Source organism: Echeneis naucrates, chromosome 7, assembly GCF_900963305.1.
Source record: "Echeneis naucrates chromosome 7, fEcheNa1.1, whole genome shotgun sequence".
Classification (NCBI taxonomy): domain Eukaryota; kingdom Metazoa; phylum Chordata; class Actinopteri; order Carangiformes; family Echeneidae; genus Echeneis; species Echeneis naucrates.
The window spans coordinates 9,475,300-9,499,814 of NC_042517.1; the positions used below are offsets into that span (position 1 = coordinate 9,475,300).

General features: G+C 40.5%; 1 protein-coding gene across 2 annotated transcripts in view; it reads right to left on the reverse strand.

The window, feature by feature from the left end:
* The window catches only part of espn (espin), a 35,256-nt gene that overhangs the window by 6,277 nt on the left and 4,464 nt on the right, over positions 1-24,515 (reverse strand). For both annotated transcript variants that reach the window (XM_029506337.1, XM_029506335.1), the window contains exons 3-11: positions 20,943-21,129; positions 20,355-20,537; positions 19,285-19,416; positions 17,253-17,508; positions 16,476-16,762; positions 12,788-12,946; positions 10,171-10,402; positions 6,583-6,728; positions 5,639-6,010 (exon numbers count right to left, since the gene is read on the reverse strand). In XM_029506337.1, the coding sequence (XP_029362197.1) occupies positions 5,639-6,010; positions 6,583-6,728; positions 10,171-10,402; positions 12,788-12,946; positions 16,476-16,762; positions 17,253-17,508; positions 19,285-19,416; positions 20,355-20,537; positions 20,943-21,129 (1,954 nt within the window). The remainder of the gene's footprint in view (positions 1-5,638; positions 6,011-6,582; positions 6,729-10,170; positions 10,403-12,787; positions 12,947-16,475; positions 16,763-17,252; positions 17,509-19,284; positions 19,417-20,354; positions 20,538-20,942; positions 21,130-24,515) is intronic.

Here is a 24,515-nt window from a genome sequence, read left to right on the forward strand (position 1 = left end):
TGCAGTCTGGACGTATTCTGTTAAAAAGGGGAGAGAATTGCAATAGCAATTAAATTAATGTAAAGCCTGAATTTTAAAGTGTGCTCTTTACTAATGCTGTTCCCTTACAAGATATATATATATATATGCGCCTTTCAGTTTACCAGCCGACTACCTTCTGAGCTGCGAGTTGATCAAGATTCACTGTAACCTCTTTATGGCTCCTGTAAGCCACAGATAGCATGTCAGCGGGTGGTGCTAAGAGGGTTATTAGAAGGTAATCTCAACGCTGCAGTGGATGCAGTAAGAGTAGTGTTCTTCTTTCAGCGTTTGACAATCTTTTCACAGCAACATTTAGAAAGGGGATTATTTAGGTTCTCAATGTGACAGAAACACCGTCGCATAAAATAAATAGATTTTGTCTCAATTTTTTTCGATAATGATGATAATGGAAAATGTACATAGATTTACTTCCGACAGCTCATGTGGAAGTGTGTAGGAAAGAAATACTTAAATCCTATCATCACAAAAAGTCAACAAACTTTATTATTAACAGCAACGTAAAAATCAATAATATAGAAACTCAAATTAAGTTATGTTTGAGCAAATCTCTCAAAAACATATCTCAAAAAAAATTGGTAAAAAAATAAGGGAAAACAACTACAAACACTCATTTAGTTGTTTCATTTAGGTAACAGCTTTGTCAGGTGAATTTCATTTGCTAATATAAAGCTATTTTAGTTTTCGTATTCTGAATTCGTGAAGATATTGGTAATAAAATGTCTTTCCCTTACCACACTGCTAATCTTGATAATGTATACTGAAAGGCACACATTGTGTCAACAAAATCCAAGACTTGAAAACAAGGAGTATTTGTGAACAACTAAGTAACCTGAAACTCTCACAAACCAACACAATACCTATTTTTTTATTGCTATTGAGTCAATCAGCAAAGAGCAATTCAAATAATACTGTTTTCCAAGAATGTGAGTTTGGTTAGTTGTATTAAACTGTCACCCTTTTATTTTCTGCCTTGTGTCTAATCAGGTACTGTGTCGACTTGTTAGTGACTCCCTTACCTTTCTGAAATATTGGCCTTAAAATGAAATGAAATTTGAATTTTTCCATATATACCAAGTGTTAACCAATTACTTCATCACACACCCTTCATTACAGAGATGATCTAAAACACAATGCAATAGGACTTTTATGGCAAATCTTTTCTTTTAAAAACCTGTTTTCCCAGAAGCAGTGTACCATGGCAATCGAATCATATATTCAAACAGCTCCCATTGGCTGCTTTCTGGCCATCCCCTTAAGCAAATGCAAATAATAAAGTCAGTATAGCTGAGTGGATGCTCTTTGCTTGCTGCAGTTAAGTCCATTATGTGACCTGAATGGTACCGCTAACACACCAGATTAGTTTCCCCAGTCTACAGGTCAGTTTCTCTGATCCTGCCCTTTCCTCTGGTTCTACAGGTGATTTGGGCTTTTAGTGGACTTTAAATCCAGAGTGGTTAGATATCAAAAAGCTCAGCCTCCTTTTCTTTCCAAAAGGCAAAGCTTCGGTCAATGTATCTGATGATTTCTTCATTGCTGAATTCTTTAAGCTCATAGATCACTTTTATTGAGTTTTCATCAGGTTCGTGTCTTGGTGGAGGTTTATCAACATGAGGTTCCTCTATAATTTTAACAGCAACAGGTGGAACATCTTTCACTGGTTCTGGTTCTGACAAGTCTTTTATTATCTCAGTTTTTGCTGTTGCATCACAGTGCTGCACAGTTCCAGTTGCCAAACTCTGCATATCGCTCTGCGCTGAACTTTTCCCATTTGAAACCAAAGCCTTAACAGATGAAGGCTCCTGTATGGATTTTCCAGCTGCCTGAGCATCATCCTCCTCTGAGGTCTTCAGGGTTCCCTTGCCTGTATACTGGCTGTTGTCAGTTGCACCATCCTGAGTTGGAGTAGGTGATGATGATGATGGAGAAACATGTGATTGTAAGGGTGGTGTGTTGGGTTGTGCCGATGATGCAGATGGAGTAGACTGAGCATTTTGAGATGGGAGTGCAGGATGAGCGGATGGGGGAGGAGGTGGAGGATGTGAAGGTGGGGGAGGAAGTGATTCTTGCATTGGAATAATGGCCATGTCAGGAGACATGGAGCGTAGAGAAGCCGTCATTACACCTCCCCCCTCACCAGAGTCCCCAAAATACTTAAGTTTTATATCTTCAAAACCATCCGCCCAGTCTCGTTTCCCTCTCTCGATTTCCACCATGACATCCTTATGAAACTGCCTTATGATCTCCCATTTATGGCTCCCAAGACGGTCAAACATCTCATAGCACAAGAGGTGGCGGAATTTGCGTTCATTGCGAGACATGTTCATTTCTAGCAACTGGAAATATCCAAGCATAAAAAGGTCGAGGGTTAGTCTCTCATAGCTCACAGGTGACCCATTGATGTGTGGTAAAAAGTGCTCCGGCCAGTAAATCATCTGCGACCGACTCAGCCTACGGATCTGGCGTGTGGGCACTTGACTCATAATTGTCCTCCAGTGGCCAATCAGATTTCCTACTACTTGCTTTGACTTCATGAAAAGAAGCAGTTTGTCATCTTCACTCTGTATTTCACCACCAATCTGTGAGGTAAATTGGTTGTAGTCCTGCCAGGCCACATTCAAGTCACCTCCTCTCCTGTCTGTGCGATTAGATTCAGAGATAGTGTACCTCCGCCAGTGCTCAAGGAACAGCAAAACAATTCTCTCTTTCCTCATTTCAATACATTCCTGGACATAGCTTAGATCTGTCTGCACCTCCAAGCTCCTAGTTAGTTGATCATTGTTTAAAACGTGGTCTGCAGAAAGAACCTGATTGAACTGTTCAATGTTAGCCGGAGCCATGATCTCACAGGGCATATATGTCTTAGGAGCATGTGATGCCACAATAACTGGCTCCTCCACAATTTGTGAGATAGATTCTTCTACTGAAGGTAACGCTCCATTGCTTTTGGATTCAAAGTCCATTGCAGAGGAGCAAGGGACTTCTTCCTGAATTGTCTCCGGAGTGTAACTAGACTCACTTACCACAGGGAGGGACCGCTTACGTTTGTATACTCTGTTTGTTTTGTCTACAGTCTGGGACTGATTCTGAATTTCGTAATTGGCCTTGAGGTTCCTCACTGAAACTCCACACTGTTTTATCTCCTTCTCCACGTCATCTCTTGTTGAGAAGGACTGCGACCGTCCTATAAATCCAGTGCCAACAGATCCAGCTGTTTCAGACTGACCTGTAATCTCTTCCTGAGAATGTCCAAGACCTATAAGATCTAAGATGTCTATCTCTTTTCCCCCGAGGGTGGCGAGAAGAATGGCCATACTCTTGAGCAAAGTAGAAATCTTGCTACACCAGGCTGGAAGATCTTCAGCTTGGCCATGAACCTGCTTTGGATTGACTGAGAAGTGCCCTTTATTCAGGGCAGCAGAAACTGGTAGGAGCTGGTGAAGCTCACGTTCCAGTTCTTCCAGCTCCTTCTCAACTTCTGAGACTTTGTGCATAACTTGCAGGTTCTCAATTTGCTTCTCAATACGGTTTAGATCATCCTCCGTCATCAGTTCCCCAAATGGGCCCAATATGGCATTGTGGATACGGGAGTAGTGCCATTCCTGAGGCTGGTAGTGCCCACTTGCTGCAAACTAAATCAGAGGTCAAAGGAGACCAGAAGACAAGAAAAAAAGGGAAGGAAGGGATTCCTTCAGCTTGGCGTTCCTGGTGAGAATACACGCTTCAGTGCAAATCCATCCTGACACAGGTTTTACATGGATTTAGTGGTGCAATGGCACTGCCTCATTAAAGGCACAAGAATCTCTACTTTATTTTGAGTCAAAGAGAACAGACAAAGCTGTGTCCTTTTTCAATTAATTGGCAATTCTTGATTAAACTGATATTGATGTAAGTGTGAAAAGCATATTCTGTCCTACTTTTTTTGCCACTTTTGAGAGCCAGGCTTGATGTTTTGTCTGTTTATTTAATCACTGCTCAAACATTGAGAAGTCTGCTTTAGCTGGCATCCAGCTATTGAAGTTTTCATATTGCTGCATTTTCTGTCTGTGACCTGCATATGATGAAACTCTGTAGGTGCATCACTGTTGGGTATTGGCACCAGTGTGGTAGACACAATGCAGCGCACAACCAACAGTGATGGAAAACATCACTGGGTGTGTGGCTAAAGGTACATTAGAGTTGATAACGTCAACCCAAAGTGGTCAGTTAAACAAAGGGTTGTCTGAATAAGGGAGTGGGTGTGATATTACTCTTAGTGAGGTTATGATATGCTTAAGCAATATGCTTTTTATGTTTTTTGAAAACTATATTTGTTTTACTCCACAACATGCACACTTTATTTGCAGTATATATCTAATATAATATTGCAATATACTTTTAATATAAAAGTACAGGGCTGTGTAAATGTCGCTGGTATTATATAGATTTTTAGTGTTATTATTAGGCTATTATTACTGGTTGAGCTGTAGTGTGAATGGGCCTAACATCACACCACTGAATCAGCATGTAACAACTTGAAGCTGCAAGACGCCATCAAACACTAGCTCACACTTTGAACCTGTTAGTCAAGTGTGTTAATGCTGTGATGGGCTCTGTAGCCAAGTGATCAGTTCACTGCAGTTCAAAGTCTGTTGCTAGCAAAGATTATGCATATAGAAGAAAACATGCATTAAGATGCCTAAAGAAAGAGAGAAGTAACTGAAATAGTGAGCACATTAGCATCTAAGTTCAGAGTTAAATAGGCCCAATTGCTATTACTACTAAGTACTAATAAGTGATTTTTTTGTGTTATTTAGAGGGACAAATATATTGTGAAAATACTTAATGTTTAGCTTAGTTTAACACTCATAAGCCCAACAGCCTGCTAAAAAAATTATGCTTCTGCATGTAAACATATGAACAACACCACACAACACACCAGTTCAGGACATTGGAAATGAATTTCTACCTGTTTGGTAATTCAAGAGTCTAAGATTGCAATCCTTGATTAGGGATCAATCATGTAAAGACCTGCTTGTCTTACTCAGTACCAACAAGTGTCCAGACTGCTGCAGTATGAATTACTGAAGTATACCGTGTCTACATACAGATACTATCATTACACATCGTTGTCACTATTCATCAGGAGATAAACTAAAGGACACCAGATACACATATTAGAAAGAAAGGTCAACAGAGTGAAACACTCGAGAATAACTTCATGTCTGGTATTCGTTCTAAGGATGAGGAGGTGATGACAGTTAAACTGTTCTAACATTCAGTAACTATTTGACATCGTCATTCTCCTTCAGCTGTCATGTTTAATAACTAAAGATTCCAAATGAACTTCACTTGGACTTCACCCTCAACTGTGTGACAAGTAAAAAAGAGCAAGCTATATGTATGCCATGCATGAATACTAAAAGCAAAGTCACAGCCATCATTCAAAATCCACTCAAATCCAAACACCAGCTATCCTCTTTGTGGCATTTCATTACTTGAACTGATGGGATATGTTACCAAGTTTACAACAGTGCTGTAAATTCACAAAACCACAAATGAGGATAGCTAAGACATAACAAAACTTTTGAACCTTTGTACTGCCTTGCATCATCCCTACCTTGCGTTTGTGCTCCTCCTCCTCTTGCATCTTGACCTGCAGCTTTCGCACCATCACCTGCCTTTTCCATTCAGGTATGGCTTTCCCCTGTTCATCATGAGTGGGCACTAGCGCCTCCACATCTGCAAGGCTTGTCTTCCGTGCAGGCTCCGCTCCTGCCGAGTTGCTGCCGCCATTGATCACAGAGTTGGAGGGCAGTTGCTCGTAGCTTGCAGCGCTCGACATGGTCCTGGCTGACCCAGATCCGGTGGGACTAGGGCTAGGACGAGGGGTGGCAGGTGGGGAAGTGGCAGTTGTATTGGATGGAGGTGGGGATGCAGGTTTGGCTGGTGGACTCGATGTGCGGGTCTCTGGTGGAGATATAGTGCTTTCCTGGAGGAATATGGAGACACAGATGGATTGGAAAACAAGGAGTACAGGGACAGCCACCTTAGACAGATATATCAGAGATAGATATATCACCCATTCTTGTGGAAATTTGATGTCACATGATGCAGAGCCTTCTTTGAGAGCATGACCAATTAAATTTATTCAGAAAATGTATGTTTTGTGTAGTCATCCTCTTTTGAACTTAACTCGTGCTTATTGCGTGTTGAGTGCACATTAGTTAGCACACAATGAACAGTTGCTCCTTATAGACGTAATGACAACCACACATGACTACACACCACTGCAAAGAAACTGCACTCAGAGAAAGGACAAATACATGTGCCTGAAGTGGTAATTTTTTGCAAGTATGTGTTGCCCCTTCAGTGTTGTTTGATTGTTTTGTTTAATTGCTTTCCTTTTCTGATTCATTGAAATCAGTTCATCTTTCCTTTTTCTGGTACTTGATTTATTTTTTTTTTTAAACAGATCCAAATCCACAATTTAAAAAATTGGCAAAATATGTAAAATTAGCAATTCTGTGACTGTTCCACAAATAGGTATGGCTATGGACTCACATTGCTGCCTGTGGGTCCACTGCTGGAAAAGACAGTGGTGTAGCCTTTACTGTGAGGGGTGGGCTTCAGGCTCTTTCCTGCTTTGATCTCTGCCAGCAGCTCGGAGTTGTCGCCAGTAGGGGACATCATGTTGAAAGATTTTGTGCCTGCAGACAAAAGGATGGAACACAAAAGTGAAACCATGTGAAAGAAAGATTGGAATAAAGGGAAAGAGAAACAGAGAGAGTGAGAGAGATACGCTGAAGAAGAGGGATTGAGAGAAGGGTTGGATGGCATTTCAGTGTTAAATATTTCATCGCGTCAGGCAGGTAGCAATGCTGACCTGAGCAGGTTGGACAGTGATGGGAGGTCATGGTGTGCTGAGCCACCGCATCTCACTAACGAAATTAATGAATTTGTGTTTACATATGTTTGCTTTTTGCTTACTCGTATTAGCACTTGCCTTTATACTTATTGTGGATCAGGGTTTGCTTAAGACACATTTCTCTGAAATGGTTTGGCAGAGTTTGGATTAATCGTCTCCCAGCTAGCAAACTGTTGCATCAGTTCACAGTCGCAGTGAGCTGGGATTAGATGGGAGGAGCAATTCAAAATTATTTCACTACAGCGAGTCCAAAGAGAGGAGGCACACACAGTGTCACCCCACATTAAAATACACAGCTAAGCCACAGCTAACCTTTTGTCTTAAAAAAAGAAACCCCCCCCCCCCCCCCGGCTTGTAAAATGTATACATTCTTCTTGCCTAAGCTGCTTATAGTGAACAATGTAGCAAACTCAGACAAATCCCAGCTACAACCTATAATGGTTATTCTACTACTAAAGAACCTTACTTAAGAAGAACAGGCAAAATGAAAGAAACTGAATACGTCAGTCTGACTACGTACAGTGTTTTCTGAAAATGAACATTTCAAAATGGTGGTGTTGGTCAAACAGCCCTAGAAATGTGGAAGAGTGACCAGATATCGATTATTTTGTATAATCTACTCAATAATTATAAAAGAAGTATAATGAAACTGTAAAATACTTAAGTCAAACAATAACTATTACACATCTACACATTTATTTTATAATACAATTACACATATTGTGGCCTGAATACACTAAGAGCCAACTGTTGCCTCACCTGTTTTAGAGAATGTAAACCTCCAATGAACCGAGTTTCCTTAGTCCCTCATTTTGTACTTAGGGGAAGGGAAAAGAGTCCTGGCAAAAACGTTCCCCACCGACGCAACCGCACAGAGATCTAACAGGACACACAGCTTTACAAGCCTGCCACTCCTCCTCACTCTCACTTGCTTTCCCTTTCTGTATCTCTCTAAGGGAGGAGAGAGCAGCTTTCTATTAAAAACCCATCATCACAGTTGGGGGAAATCTAAAGGAATCACCAGTAACTGGAAGTGACAGCAAGCCATTGGCAAGCTGGCTAGGAATTAACATACGTGCACGAGCACACATGGACGGATGCGGACACTCTCGCGCACACACACACACTAGCTCATTAGTCCAGCGTACCAGACCAACAGTCCTGGAACATAATTCACTCACACATGCATTCATTGTCCCACATCTACGGAGAGAGACTAGTGACCAACATCCATTTAAAAGCCTCATTCACTGCGTAGTTCTACAGCAGAGGTCTCCAACTCTGGTACTGGAAAACTACTGAATCAAGTGAGTGGCTCCTTATCAGACCTCAGCAGAGCTGGATGACGAGCTGATCATTTGAATCTGGTGTGTTGGAGCAGGAAACATCTAAAACATGCAGGACAGTGGCCCTCCAGGACCGGAGCTGGAGACCTCTGGTCCACAGACTTAAACTGTTGCTCGTAAACGTTTGTGGCTAAAAGGAAACCAACCGTCCTCAAAAAAACAAAATTTCCTCCAGATTTTACTTAGAATATAAATCGATCAGTTACAAGAAGTAAAATTTGAAAATCTGGCAGCATAACAGCCTACCTTCACCCATACTCCCAACAAGCCCGCAGGCCCCTTTAAAAATCGATTATCCAAAACCAGATCTGATGCAGACAGCAAGGTTGTACAGGACTGAAGTCTGTGCTCTTGCAGTTGTTTGAATACACCTGTGTATTTGTATTTGAGGAGTCAAAGGTTTTGTGTGTGTGTGTGTTGGCTAGGGGTGTGGACGCAGGTCTGTATGTGAGGAGGAGGGTGGAGCTGTGAAAGGTGGAGCAGATTTGACAAATGGCCTCTCATGATCAATATCACAGCATGAATTTCGCTGTTAGGACGTGAAGAGCAGTCAAACTGCTGTTCTGCCTCAGAGCACGTCATAGCACCGAAGATAAAGATGTGTCCCGAAAAAAAGGACACTCTTCTCTCCTCTGATAAATGGAAAACAATAGAGAACCTCCAACTATCTATGGTACAGAGGAACAGTATTTTTTTTTTTTTTGGGAGGGATGCATTTTTCTCACAGAAGAAACAAGCTTCACCTCAGTTTTGTCAGCAGGAGTGCTGAAGCAGCCCTCTGTAGGTGTTCTATCCATTTCTTTGCCAACTCTCTGACAGCAGAGTGATCAGATATTTTTATTAAAAATCGTAGATGATTAGAGATTTTAAAATCTTGAATGAATATAAAAAGGCCTAAATCCTAAACAGTCATTCATTCATTTTCTTGTGATGTGTATTGAACTGATTTGGCTGCAGTCTGTACTTACTCTTCATCGGTCTTAGTGCCTCTCCCTCAGCTGGAGAGGCAGAATTTTCCAAAACTGGATGGAACGGTAGTGAGGACAGACCATGGCAGGCAAAACAAACAAACAAACAAAAAAATAGATAAAAGAGAGAGGGGAAACAAAGCGAAACAAGTCGAAGTGGAGCAGGTGAAAGAATGGTAGGACAGAACATTTAATTTAGCAGTAATATTAAACAGCCAATGAGGAGAAAAGGATTGGGTAAATATTAGCAGGAGAAAAGTCTTGACAGTCAGATGCAGTAGAACATCAGTATAATTGCTAAAGACAAATATGTTTTATCACAAGAAACTCTCCTAAATCTGACTGATCCAGTTTATTTATTTATTTTTTTCAACAACTTTTGATTCAGATTACTTTGGATAGTTTTTGATGTCGTCTGAGGTTCAAAAGTGCTAATGCCTAACATGTTCAGCTAAGTGATGTGCTAGATTTGCTTACATTCCTCTATTTTTGTCTGTAGTATATTTAACCTTAAATTTTTTCATTTTCAAGATTCACAGAAGCTTTGGATAGTTCAGTTTTACCACACAAGGCACAGCTAAAATTGTGTACACTGTTCCACACCAGCATCCAGGACACCGAGCCACTTAAGGAAATAGCTGAACACTAAACCAGTTCTCAGGGTAATCGTAACCCAACGTCATTAATTTGTAATCTGTTATTTAGGATGCTGAGATCAGACTCCTCTGTTGAGAGATTACATTGTGCCCATAATGCAATGGACTCTGCTTTCTAGGAAGAATTTTACAATACTGTGCCAGTAAAGAAGTAATTAAATAATCTGCATGAATGAAAAAAGCATGAAATTAAAAGAAACACACACACACAAAAAAAAAAAAGAGTAGGAGGAAACAATTTAAGGAGCACTCACTTCCTGATGAAGACGATGGGCGTCTCTGGTTGGTGGAGGTGGAAGTGGCATTATTCTGGTAGGTTGGCATTTCTGGTGGCAAAGGAGGAGGTGGAGGGGGTGTTGCCATGGGGTTGCTTGGTGGGGGAGGTGGAGGAGGTGGTGGAGGTGGGGGTGGGACCGATTCCTCCATGGTGCCATTCTCAGAGCTGTGGGCGGGACTTTCTGTCGGCTCCTCCAATAACACAGAGCCCTGGTTGAATGGAGGGGACGGCCATATTTTATATCGATTAGCCTATTGGTTTCTCCAAGCAGCCATATTGTCTTAATACTGTGATACCAAATGTTTGGTCACTTATAACAGGCTGAGACCATGTCATAATATTATCTGCTTAAATTAAAACACTGCTTGAACATTGATAATTCAGTCTGGAGGTTTTTTTCGACTCTAGACATTTTTTGCTCTAGTTTTTTTTTTTTTTTTTTTTTATTAATTTTGCCAGCATTTATAAAAAAGGGAAAACATAAACAACTAACACTGTTTCTTCAAAATAAATTTTTTTGACTGAGCAGACCAACCATGTTTCCAGTTGATAAAATGGAAATAAACAGTGTTTGCATTGGCATGCGATTTGAAAAAAAAAAAAGCTCAAATTGAATTCTTGCGCTGTCAGCAGTGACAGATGGAGACGGCCCGAAGAGGGCTGCCTCTCTGCTTCCTGCTATCTTTAATCAACTTGTAACAACATAATACCCTATTGCTAATAACGGCGCCAACATGACCTAATGTCTTTTGGGAAATAGTGAAAATACACCATCTGTCACTGCAAGTGATAGTCCTTCAACCCCCCACACTGAGCCGCCCCCCCAGCAGGCACGCGTCCGACACGCTCTGAAAGCGTGCAATGACTGTGCTGCATGCTAGTTAATGGACTGTGACATTTCACTCGACCCACCCTCCTTTATTCTTCTGACGTGTGCTCATCATTGTTGCCCCCTTTACTTTTCATGTCCCCCAGAGAGTTGGGGGGGGGGGGTAGACTAGTCCAGATGGGTCTTGGCAACACGTGCCGTTGCTTCCGTTGATTAACCGGCCCATCTGTTAGGGTGCCTCTGAGACCAGGAGGGGCCCCACTGAGACCTTAATTGGCTAAATGTGGATTACACCCCTTATCACCCAAATCGCCCCCACCATGATACCCCTGAGATTAGAGTCTCCCGGGACACTTATGGGGCTGTAACAGGCTGTCTTCCTTCAGATGCCTGTGCAGGCATGTGGCAGCAAACTGGTGATTTAACAAAAGTCTTGGAGGACACAATGGGGTGAAAACAAATACTCCTTGAGGGATATTATAAAGGCAAATACAAAAGCAAGAGTTTTTTCTGCTAAGATTTATTTTGGGCTTTTACATCTTTTTTTTTTTTTAAGTCAATAATTAGCAGAGAGGCCGACAGGAAACAAGGAGTGAGGTCCTCGTCGACCACCAGCGCTCCAGAAGCAAAATTTCGATTAATCTGCTTTGACACAAAAATATATTATGTTGCATGTTATATCAGCCGATGGCTCAGAAGACATCAGCTCAAGAGTTGTCATTCTTACAAACCACATTCAGTAACTGAAACACCAATATCAAACATAAAAGCTCCATAAAATATTAAATATTTAAATTGAATAATGATTAATATATTTAAAGTCAACATTAATGCATTTATTTATACAATTAGAAACACATTGCTGGGCTCTCAACAGTTACCACTAACATTAGATAAAATATACATCAGATTATTCCCATTTTTTTATAGGATGCCTGGTCATTGATGATTTCCTGTACTGTGTTTGTTCCATTGTAGGTGCTCAGATAGTTTACACAACAGGGTGGAGACTCAAGAGCCAGTTGACATTAGAGGGCAGTTTGCATTAGGTGACAAACAAAAGATGAAGGGGACATGAGATTATGCAATATGCTGAGTGGCATAATGCACAGGCAAATACTGAAGGCAATGTGGTAACCTGATGCCAACTTGCCATTACCCAGCCAAACATTATCCTGAGAAAGACCTAATAATGAGCTGAGATGCCCAGAGAACATCAAGGGCACAACATTTGAACCCTTTAGAAACCATATACCAGTAGCATTAGCATTACAGCCCGTTTTTTGGCTGTAATTTTAATGCAAGTCAACAAATGTGATTTATGTTAGAATACACCTTAAAATGTCACTAAAAATGAAAAAGCTTCAGTCATATGCTGCTCTCAACAAAGCTGAAGTGCAGCAGAAGGACGATTAAGGTGACCAAGTTTAGAGAGATTTCAGTGGTTGTTAGATGATTATGATAATTTTTTCTTAATGTACATAAATCATGAACTTTAAATGCCTTGTAAAAGTAATGGTGTCTCAATGTTTTTGCCTGTAAAACACTGTTGGACGCTTCTCAGTCATCGGGTCGACTCTAAGTGGTGTATGATGATCGAAATAGGTACAAAGAAATGCAAAACCACTGTAGTGGTCACTTTCCCACACACCACCTACAATATTGCACGGAAGGGATGACTTAATCAAATCAACCAGATTATGTGTGATGTTGCCACAACACCAACTATATTAATTTTGTCATAAAAAGCAGAAATCTTTCTTACCTCCTCATTGGGCGCCATGCCTTTGCTCCCACAGGGCTCGACCAAGTCACTGCCCAGAGTCTTGTAGTAGTCCCCAGTGCTGGGCTGCTTGCTGAAGCTCCGTGACTTCCTGTTAGAATCCACGCGACGCAATGCCTCGTAGTTTTCTCCAGCTGAGAGCTGTTTAAGAGATAAATAACAACAACTTCAAAATTCAGAACTATGAATGGCCTTTATAAGGTTTGGTATAATAAGTTATAGGTTTTCAAACTGAAACAAGAAAGAGATTTTTGACAAAACATGAACATGTTTATCAATCTGTTGTATTAAACACATATAAGTAATTTGTCAATTTGTTTGATATTTGATTAACCTAAATGAAATGAAATTAATAAATTATGATTAAAACACAATATTTACCAACATATATATTGAACTACCAAATGAACAGAATCATGGTACATGTCCTTTGTGGCACAACACACTGTAAAATATACTTAAGAGGTTTTCTGCCAGATTATCTTTACCGTGTGACCAAAGTAGCTTTATAATAATAACAGAACAAGGCCTCAATTCAGTTGGAGTAAAAGCAGCCGCGTGTTTAATGTATAAATGACAGAGCCACAGAACATGAGAATTCCCATGCAGCTTTAGGTCCAATGTAAGAAAATCCTCCTTTCCACAGATCAGATTCAGAGGTCACTAACTCTCACTTTCAGCTCTGGCATCTATGTCAGCCTGCAGCAGTAAAGGCAGGATATAAAACTGTATACTGCTGTCAGGATATGTGCGAGTCAGACTGGACATATTTTTGAATAAAATAAAATTAATCATTCATTCATCTTCAATCGCTTATCCGTTTCCAGGTTGCGGGGGGTTAAAATGAAATTAGCAGAGTATTAATGGCCAATGCTTTTTCATGTTAATCTGTAGAGACATTTTCCTATAACACCAAAGAGCATCACATTTGCATTTAGTACTCTTAATTTAACTTTTTACTTTTTTTTTTTTTTTCACAAAAATACTGGATGAATGTGAAAAAGTAAATCCCTTTTTACGTAATATTTTCAGTAATAAACCTTCACAGCTGTCAGCCTCATGTACGTCTTACTCGTCATAGCAAAATCTGTGGTTCCTTTGACTCTCAAATTAGACTTGAATTGATTTGCATATCAGTGATTTCTCACGAAATCCAGAGATTGAGACGTTAAGCAGATGTCTGATGTTAATGTAAGCAGAAATAATTGTCAGATGACCCCTGACCGCTCCTCCTTTGTCATGTCATGTTCTGAGTTTTTAAAAGCCAGTTTAGTTTTGTTGACTCTGCTGTCAAAGAAATGGTCCCTGAGCACTCATCAGGTGGGAGGGTAATGTGAGTAGGGGAGTGCTACAGATGGTTTGATTGTCATCCTTCAGGGTGGTGGGTCAACAATGGGGAATGTACAAAGCATTTTAGCTGCACCCTCCCATCCCCCACACGGACATATATACACACTTACAGACAGCTTTCTCCCCTCCCTCCCTTTATATACAACTGTCAGTCAGCATCAGGTCATTGTTATATATTTGTTCTTATAGCCAATGTTTTTGTGTGAGTTATGAAAGGCTGTTTGACCTCACTCCCATTCAACATATTTCACTTACATTTTAATGTGGTTTTGAAGAACATACATACATATGCAAACGTCTATATGCAGATCAGCTGTTTGTGCAGTTCAAAATTAGTAAATAAAATTAAATGGGTGCTTTAAAACGATCAATAAACGTAGACAAAAGAAAGTGTACAATTAAGCTCAAAAGCTCAATGACTTCCAGTGTCTGGAAGATTAGCTGAATGTAAAGAAACTGTTCATATGTTTACTTCGTCTACGGCCCGGTCGTCTACATGACAGCGCTTTGCCCACTGGTAAAAACAGACCTCTATCATTCCTCTTAAAACCTTACCTTAGCGTTATCAATCCTCTCCTCTGCAGTCCCGACAGAACAGAGCCGTATCCACAAAGCTCGGCAAAGCACAGAGAGTAGCTGTCACCAGATCCAGAGCGTCACCACCTCTCCGCTCAGTGCTGTGTCTGTCACTCTACCTGCCCTCTCACTTTACCCACAGGCCTCATCAATAACCTATCGGGCCGTCCACAGCAGTGACAATGATGTCACCACCAGGCAGCAGAACAGCCACTTCCCAACCCTGCTCACTGCCTCTTATGCAAAACACAAAGTCCCTAGTGCTGGCTAGCTCACCGTGGCCGGCAGCACTCAAATCTCTGAAGATTTAGGATTATTAGAATAATATAGCAATCAGTTTCCCCTCATCAACAGAAAAAATGGACTAGTAATGATAGAATGGACCACATTAGGTCAAAATAACAAAAAGTATACAGCTCAGCGGCCATTTGTTTGGCTGTTTCGCATGACATTTGACCTTTGTCAAGGCAAATACAGACAAATGAGCTCAGTAGAAACAGAAGAGACATCTTATATAACGATTAACAAACGAACAACAGGTTTCCCACAGTGAGTCAATTAGAGTTTGTTCATACACATCCAGTTGTAATATGTAAGTTCGGGTAATTGAACCATCTGATCTGCTGCGGTGTTGGATGAGGCTACTGTTCGCTGTTGCTAGGTGCCCAAGGTAGATTGTTTTTCCCAATGTATATATCACACACACACATGCACAAGTGTTCCTTTTGTTAAATTGTTAATGAGGGCGCGCCCTGGGCTGGTCACCTGGGTACAGAGAGGGGGTTGCACTAATTAAAAGCTCTCCCTCAAATGACTGATGTGCATGTGTGTATGCCCAAAGAGAAAGAGCTCACCCTGGAGACAGGACACTATTTGTTGTCCATGGACTTTGAAATGGCAAAAAAAAAAAAAGCTAACGACGCTTACAATTCTTTGGCAACTTTTGCCATCTGACCCAGACAAAAATGCACTTCAGGGATCTCATGTCATCATATTAGAGGATGTTGTAACAATCAGGAAATTAATTTTTCATGGTGTGAAAGTGATCCTTCAGAGTGGTTATCATATGTCATATGCTTCCTGGACTCATTGACAACAGTTAAATTAGAATTCCAAATTCACAAAGCAGTTCTAACATAGCAGCTCCGAATTATCAGAAGCACAACTGAAGAAAACTTGCTGGTTCCTTGTCAGTTCTTTAAACACATTTTTGAGTGATCTGGGGCCAGATTAATTAGTGAAATTAGGATCAACCCATCACAACAACCATTGTGTATCAACCCAAAGGCCTGTCAAATTAATGAGCATCTTCGCCGGCCATGTTAACTAAGCTAACACAATAACATCATTGTGGGCATCCAGACAAGACAGCACAACTGATTAGACACAAGGGAAAATGGCAGCTAACAGCCAATTTATCTGAAACTACCTGCACCCTCTGCTTGTATGTATGTATGTGCATGTCAAAATTTGAAATATCTACAGTTTTAATAAAATAGTGCATGCGTATTACTTTTGAACTTCCTTTATGTAAGATACAGCTATGCGTCATGAATCATCTCATATAAGAATAGATATAGTCTATATAGTCTGAGGGCAAGAGTCATCATTGCACGCTCATTGACTACAATAAGAAATGTGACTGGGAGAATTCTGAAGAAACTTCTTTCTACATGAGGAAATCTTTGTAAAGCCTCAACACCTTGAATAAACAGTTGTAAGTTTTAATCACCACTGTCCTTACCCTCTTCCTGCCGGCACTGCTCTCCACATGCCGCAAGTTGCTTTTCACCTTCAGGAACTCAGCTGAAGTTGGCTCCTGGGGGGGCTGTGGTGCTGGGTAGCTTGGGGGTGGAGGGGGCACTGGAGGAGACTGTGGGGGAGGTGGGGGAGGATAAGTTGGTGGTGGTGGTGGGGGCTTGGAGGTGGCGTCAGCTGATGTGTCAGTCTTCTTGGGTGTGTCAGAACCAATGTCTGGGTTTAGCATGTCCATGTATGCTTGCATGTCTGAGATGGCTGTCTCTGAAGCTCCTGTGACAAAGACGTGGTCCATAATGAAGACGATTTCTGAGCCTAACATAGTGAACTTCATCTATTAAAATAACAATTTAAATCATCAAGACAAAGCTATTAATAGTAAATATTCCAAACAGCCCTGTCTTAATACCCCTGCAAACATGAGTGAGGAACATCAACTGTGATGCTCAACCTTTCCATTCACAATAATATTTCTGCATGTAGACCACTAGGGCGCAGCACCACTATGTCATGCACCTGTGGCCTGCAACAACAAAAAGCAAACTTTTGAATGGCTAGTAAATTTGTCTGGCAAAAGAAGCAGCTGTTGCGACTTCAGCTTAAGCCTAAAGCTTAAAAACAATACCGCTTGCTTCACTTAAGTCTGATTATGGACTGAAAAAAATTGCTTCAGCTTTGAATGTTTTGGTGCACAAGCAGGACCACTTTGTTCGGGTCACCACACAAAACGAAATTGTAGTCTAAAGTGTAAAAAGCTTCAGACCTGTGTGTGCAACTGTGTTGAGCTGAGCAGGTGGGCCTCGTGATGTGGTCAAGCTGCTCCTCTTCTCCCCAGTGCTGGACTGGCTGGAGTTGGCCGAGTCATAGTTGGACAGGGAACTGGATGGTGAACTGATGTCGAAGTGCGCCACCTGAGCGGTGAGGGGCATGGTGGTGTTTGGAGAGGAGAGGCCTGAGTCCGGCTGCTTGTATTCGAGGTCCGTTGAGGGGTCTCGGGATAAAACGCGGTGCTCAACACTCTGTCGGAGATAACAGCGCATGAATACAAGTACCAGTATGACTGATAAAATCATACATACATTTCTACAGTTATTAACTTATGCAAGACACTGATCCCCTCTCATTAGCAGCTGAGACATTATGTGATGGGAAGGTCTGATTGAAAAATATATTATATATATCAATATATATAAAGTATATATTGATGATTTTTTTTTTTATCTCTTATAATGACTCTATAAGCATTTACGTCTAAATTAGAAAAAAACCCATCATCTTTTTACAATGGGCAGTTTATTAGGAATACATGGAAAAGGACTGCACATGAAGAGAACAGCGTTATGAGTTTAATTACTGCACACTAATGAAACATCTCACAGCTGATCAGAGAGGCTCTGGGGCTCTTTGCTTTTCCCACAGTGCTGCCCCTTATGGGTAGAATAGGAGGGGGAGGGAAGGGAGCGTATGTTCCCTGAACGCCAGGGAAGTTCATTGTGAGGGACTTGTAATTGTTGGAGCCACTCAGGAGAGCAATGGAGCCCACAGTATGTCAAGTGTTAATAGTTTTAGTAATTAGCTGGGAAAAAGTGATGTTAGTAAAGGGACATGTTTGCTCAGCAACTATTGTGTTACAATATGCGGTCTCATGTTCTTCGAGACTGTAGTTTTGTTGTGGTGCAAAAACACAGGAAAGCAAAAATTAGTTAAAGGAATATAAATGATCACAGCAATAATAATTTCAGTACAGACTGATTATAAATCAGTTAGTTAGTATAGCAGATATAACTTGCAATTTCCAAGTAGAGTAAACATATATACATTTCACATGATGCACTTCATTAACGTTTCATCTTAAACAAAAAAAAACAAAAACTGCATGTTCTCTTGTTTTGACCTGAGAGTTGAGCTCCCTTAGGATCAATTAGTGTTTGAAAGAAACATCTATCAGCCATTAATATATGAACATGTGACACCTTAAAATGAACCCATCTGCTAATGATGCTGCCATTATAGATTATATGATTTATAAGCTGTACAACCTACCGCAATGATTTTGTTTCACAGCTTGTTTCATTAGGGAAATTATTTTAAGTTTTCTGTTGAAAAAAAATAGTTTTCTTTCACATCTCTTTAATTGTTTTGGGGAAAGAGATAATTAAATGTTATTAATATTATCATCATTATTGGGGGGCAGTGTGTCGCCGGAGTGGTTAGTGCTGTTTTCCCACATTAAGAAGGTCACGGGTTCGTTCGCAGGCCTGGGGCCTTTCTATGCAAAGTTAACATGTTCTCCCCATGTTTTTGTGGGTTTCCTCTGGGTACTCCGGTTTCCTCCCGCCATTTAAAGATGTCATGTTTGGGTTAACTGGTGACTCTAAATAGTCAGGTCTGATTGGTTGTTGGTCTCTGTCGGTCTCTGTGTGTTGGCCCTGTGATGGACTGGCGACCTGTCCACCCAGTGTGAGCTGGGATTGGCTCCAGCACCCCCAATCCAGAAACGAAGAAGCGGTTGAAGATGAATGAATGAATGAATTATCACTATTGGACTGAAACCTCTAAGAAACTTCATGGTAACTTGATCAAAATGCTGGAAAGGCAGATAAAGTGAAGTCTGTGTTTAGCCTAAATATACAGTGGTGACAACTGCACAGCTTTCCTTGAGTATTCAGGTAAAGTTGAGATGTTTGGCAGATAGAAAGTTGTGATCCTCACTGATAAATTCACTCTCTGTTTGAGCCTGTCCATGGAGAGTTCAGCATGTGGTGAATCAACACATTTAGAGTTGTGCCTTTTACCATGTTCTCCACAGTGCGCAGATACTTGGCACACTGGGAGTGGCCGTTGTATTCGGCCAGGTCTGCTGCTGTGAAACCGTCCTGGTCCCTGATCCCCAACTCCACACCATTAACCACGAGGATCTGACAGCACTGCAGGGTGATTTAACACAGGAGACAGAAAGTGATGAAGGGGGAGAAAATAGATGAGATTAAATAATGAGATAACTGTAAAATCTGCTTCAGCCTATAAAAAAGCAGCTGCCAAAGCAACTGTGTTTTGTGTTCCCTGCAACATTTAAATTGGTCATAGTACATGAACAATATCACCTGACTCTTCAGATGTAATTCAAAGATTTATTAAGTCGTTCTCGCTCATAAATGACTCTAACACCTAATAATTATATATTTATATATAATATAATAATAATATAATAGCACCGAAACAGATTGAAAATATCATTGTTACACTTGTGTGGCTTTTAAATCGGAGGTGAAACGTTCATCTTTCGTCACACAAATGGCTATTTGTAACCAGTATGAACTTGGAAATAGTTTAAAGGACCTATTTTGAAACCCCTTTGTCAACTGCCAGGTGGAAGCCAGACTAAGCCTGTTGTTCTCAGACTGAGCAACCTTTGTGTTTCCATATTAGGTTATTTTAGTTAGTGTCTGAAAAATATTCTCTACAGTCCAAAGCTTTGGCTTGCACCTTGTAAGTCAAGGTTTGGGTAAATGTTCCTTTGATTTCAATTTCAAATGTGTCTAATACAGTGCGAACATATTACAAAAATATAATTTTGTTTATTCATCAAGCTTGTGCTGAAAAGCTCGGTGACCACACTTGGAGACCACAAAACCCTAGTCAAAGTATCAGGTCAGTGTAGTAGCCGTGGCCAAACCATGAGTGAGAGGGCTTTCATTCACAGCACACTGTTAATACAAAGCCTTTATATTCCAATATGAGCATGCCAATACATTCATTTCCTGCTGGGTTTATGAGAAATGAACATATTATAAACATATGATTCTAAGCTGATTTAATTCTAGTCTAATTTTTAAAGACTAGCTTTACGTTACACAAGACACACCTCCAGTTCACCGTTCTCTGCTGCATCATGAAGCGGAGTACCACCCCAGTTGTCAGTGACGATCTCTCCACCGTGCAGCAACAGCCAGCTGAGCACCTTTGAATGGCCACGACTGGCTGCAAAGTGCATGGCTGTGGCCCCGTCACCGTCCTTACCTGTCAGGCTAATTTCTGTGAAACTCATCTAAAAAAATAGTGTCACAACTTACAGTTAAAGCAGGAATAGAAAGTAAATTTATAGTTAAAATATAAAAGTATAAAGTTCTATTTATTTAATAAAAAATAGCATTTTAGATTTTATACAGTCTAAAGTTAAATAATGATGCTAGTTATTTGGATACAAAATACTTAATAGACTTAGAATAGAACTCATCGTATCAATTGCAAAGCAAAGCATTGCAAAGCATTAGATAAGTAAATAATAATAATAATTAAATAAAATTCCAACAAATAAACACCCCAATGTTCATTTGTTGGACATATACACCATTATGTGCATTTTGTCAGTTTTAGTTTTACAGAAGAACAAGAACACATTGAGTATAAATCAGTGCGGTCTGATCTGTAGTGTCCTGACATATCAGCATACCAGCCAAACAATGACAGTGTTGTGGCCCATCTGGGCAGCAGCATGCAGTGGTGTCATCCCGTCATTGGCTCTGATGCTCGAGTCTGCCCCACAATCCTTGACCAGGTACTGGACGACCTCAAGGTGGCCCTCCTGGCAGGCCAGGTAGAGCGGCGTGGCACCATTCTTAGTTTGGGAATTTACAACGCTGCAAGGGAATAAAATGCAAAGATACTGGAGACCAGATTTCAGATTGTTCCAGCCCATCCTCTATTAACCACTTTACTGCAACTGAAGTAATTAATTGGGCCCAAACAATGTCAATTAGTCATAGTCCACATCAAATAAACCACATTTGTGACATGTAAGATCCAATAACATCCAGACATATGGCTTTATGTATATGTATGTATGTATTCAACAGAAAGAAAACATAGATTGCTGGCAGTAAGATTTTTCAGAGCCAAGGAGCTAAGAGGAAAGCTCCTGGGTTTCAAATGACAGCGCAACATTTACATTGAATGCAAAAACATTGTGTAATCCAGCAAAAGAGACAATACAACATTTCCGCTCTGGTATTGTCCTTACAATAAAAACTGACAGTGTTGATGTAGAATAATAAATAATATTTTAGATCTTCTGTTGTTGCCAGTAAGAACCAGAGCTAAACAAATTTAGTGTAGAATATTTGAACATGGCAGGTTAAAGCAAGATGACATTTATATGAACTCCTGAGCCGATACACAAATTGTTTGTACGCTTTCAGTTAAAAATCAGCAGAAACAGAAATGCACTATTGCACCATAAAAGTGATAAATGAGAGGAAGATCAAAAGTAAAACACAAATTTTCTGAAGTTTTTCAGTTGAAAATGAAAGTTTATTTAGCTGAAAAGTAGATGCAGTCTGAAGGTAACTGGTAACTGACAGGAAAACATGTCAGCATGTAACTATTCTGAGAGCAGACAACACTGATGCCGAGCCAAATCCTGCTCGTCCAATACGCAGTTTCCTCCTTGTCCCAGATCTCTCCAGTAACAGTGGGAGGTCAGGGGGTGAATGAGCGCTTCCCCACTAAATCCCATAAGGTTGTGCTTTATTTGGACACTGGCAAATGAGCAGTGAGTCTCCTAAGAGGATTACCACTCCACTGGCTTTGCCTAACTTGCTGTGTGCTTAACGGAGGCTTTGCAGGGGCCAAGACGGACTGAATAGGTGAAGAGGTGTGGAGAAGTTGAGGGAAATGAGAGGCAGGGCGTAAACAGAGGGGGTGGATCCTGTAGACACAAACATGACCTGACCAAGCTCTCCCTCAGAGGGCTGTGGCTCAAACCAACACCACTGGCCCTACATTAAATCTACACCTGGACGATGATTCGTTGTTGTCCAAATCTAACCTGCTTATGATCAATCAAGTCTTACCCTGAATCAGAAAAGAGATAAAAAAAAATCATTAGTGGAAGTTTAAGGTATACCAATAAATGTAGTTCAGTTGTCTTTGAGAAAAAATTGCTTTCCTTGGATGATTGGAGGAGAAATTCTCAGTAAAAAGCAAATATATGGTAAATAAGAACGGGAAGTAAGCTGCAGTGCTGTGGACACTAAATTATTCACGACTGTAACCAAAGTAAGCTGAAGTTGCAGCCCTCCACTGAGGTCTGTGTGCAACAACAACACAACCTCACTCTGAGAGACAAACCTGAGCATATCTGATCTAAACCAGACACATTTCTAACGAAGCAGAAGCTGTGTCCCTGCTTCAAAATAAAGTGGCTCGATTGAGGAGGAACCTTTTGAGAATAGGTGTCCCTTTCAAAGGACGAAGAAAGAGTTTAGTCTTGTGTGAAGTTAGCAAGTGACACACTGGGTGAGTCCCTGTTCGTCACTTTGTCAGTCAAATGGGGGAAAAAAAAAACACTGTCCAGACAGTCCAGACATTGGATATATTTCCTGTTCAGTGCAGATAATTCAGTACACTGTCCCCTCCCATTCCTCCCGTGTGCATGGTAACAAAGTCTGGGGTCATCTTCATTACAAGCAATGTAATTGATGTCACACTAATGGCCTTCTTGCCTGATAAAAGCTTTTATCCTTCTCAGTGGCCTATGAGCCAATACCAGCTGACCTTGGGTGATCGGAATCGCCTTTCCTGTGAAAATAATGGAAACCTTTGTGGGAAGATGTATACACCTTATTTACTTATGTGACTTCAGTGTCTGTAGGATTTAGAGGTTGTTCCATAATGCAACAAGGAAATTTGTAGATTTCATAATAATAAACTCAACTCGGATCTATAATTTCTTCAGTCAGTCATTGACAGCAGCCTTAAACACACCAGCATACGATATTTTATATGCTTCTAAATGAGCAGACCCCTTTACGGTCTGATTCCTCTGTGAAACTACATATAATGATGAGATATAACAGCCTCGTGTTCACCTCGATGCTCGTGCTGACTGCCAGCTTCTCCAAAATCTTGAAACCTGTAGCGAGGCATGAAGTCTTTCACTTTAAGAGCAGCACGTCTAATATTGGAACTTGACAACAATGCTCTTATATAGTATACAGTTTTAATAATGTGACCCTTTTGCCTCAAGCATATGAAAATAGCACATTTAACCTGCTGTTGTAAAATAGAACAAAAAAGATTTGTAGTTATTATGTTATTAAGAAGATTAAAATTGGAGAAAATAAGTGCAATTTGGCAGACTGAATGACTCTCCTGTTTCCCCTTTGCTGCCTTTGCTCTGAAGTTAGCGCTGAACGCCATGAAGCTAAGGACTAATTTCAGCATCTTGGAGTCAGAGAGAGCACAAATATCTTTGAACTTAAAATACTTCCATTTCTTTTTTCATCTCTACTATTTTAGCCTCACATGGTAACTGTCGAGAATATCCTAATACAAAAATCTACCCTTCTCAACCGCAAGTTGGAATTATGGCTTTGCCAAAGATTTTAATCTGCACTAATTGATTGCATAACCTGTTTGTAGTCTCTCTGTCTCTCTGCCCCCCCCCTCCTCTTTTTCTCTCTCTCTCTCTCTTTCATTCATTCAGTCTTTTGTGTATTGAGACTATCAGCAGGCACACAGCACACAAGCGTGTTTGGTTTTGGGTCACTGAGACAAACACAAATGACCTACGGCTTCAAATGTGCCTCATAAATCTAACCATCCCTAAAATATCAGCGAACACAGCTGCATCTGTATCCCTTAAATCTTAAAAAATGGGAAGAGATTGCATGGCAAGCAGAAAATTGTAGGCAGTGAAATGTAGTTTCATGATAACAAGACAGATTTTTGAAGACATTTGTCTGCAAGTCTTTCAGTGTGCCAAATATTATTATCTGACCATTGTTTCATCAGTTTATACAGTTGAATATAACTATTTTTACTTGTAAATTTTGGTTGTATAGGCTCTTTCAATTTAAGGAGAAACTCTTGAAGATTTTGTAATCATTTATAAGTGATATATAGCCTGAACAAACAAAACAGCCGCTGAGCTTCAATAAGTCTGTATTGGTCAAAGCCTTGGTGGAAGTACGAGTTTGATTCACAGCCTTGAAGCTGTGTTTAGGTTCACAGTATGAAATATAAC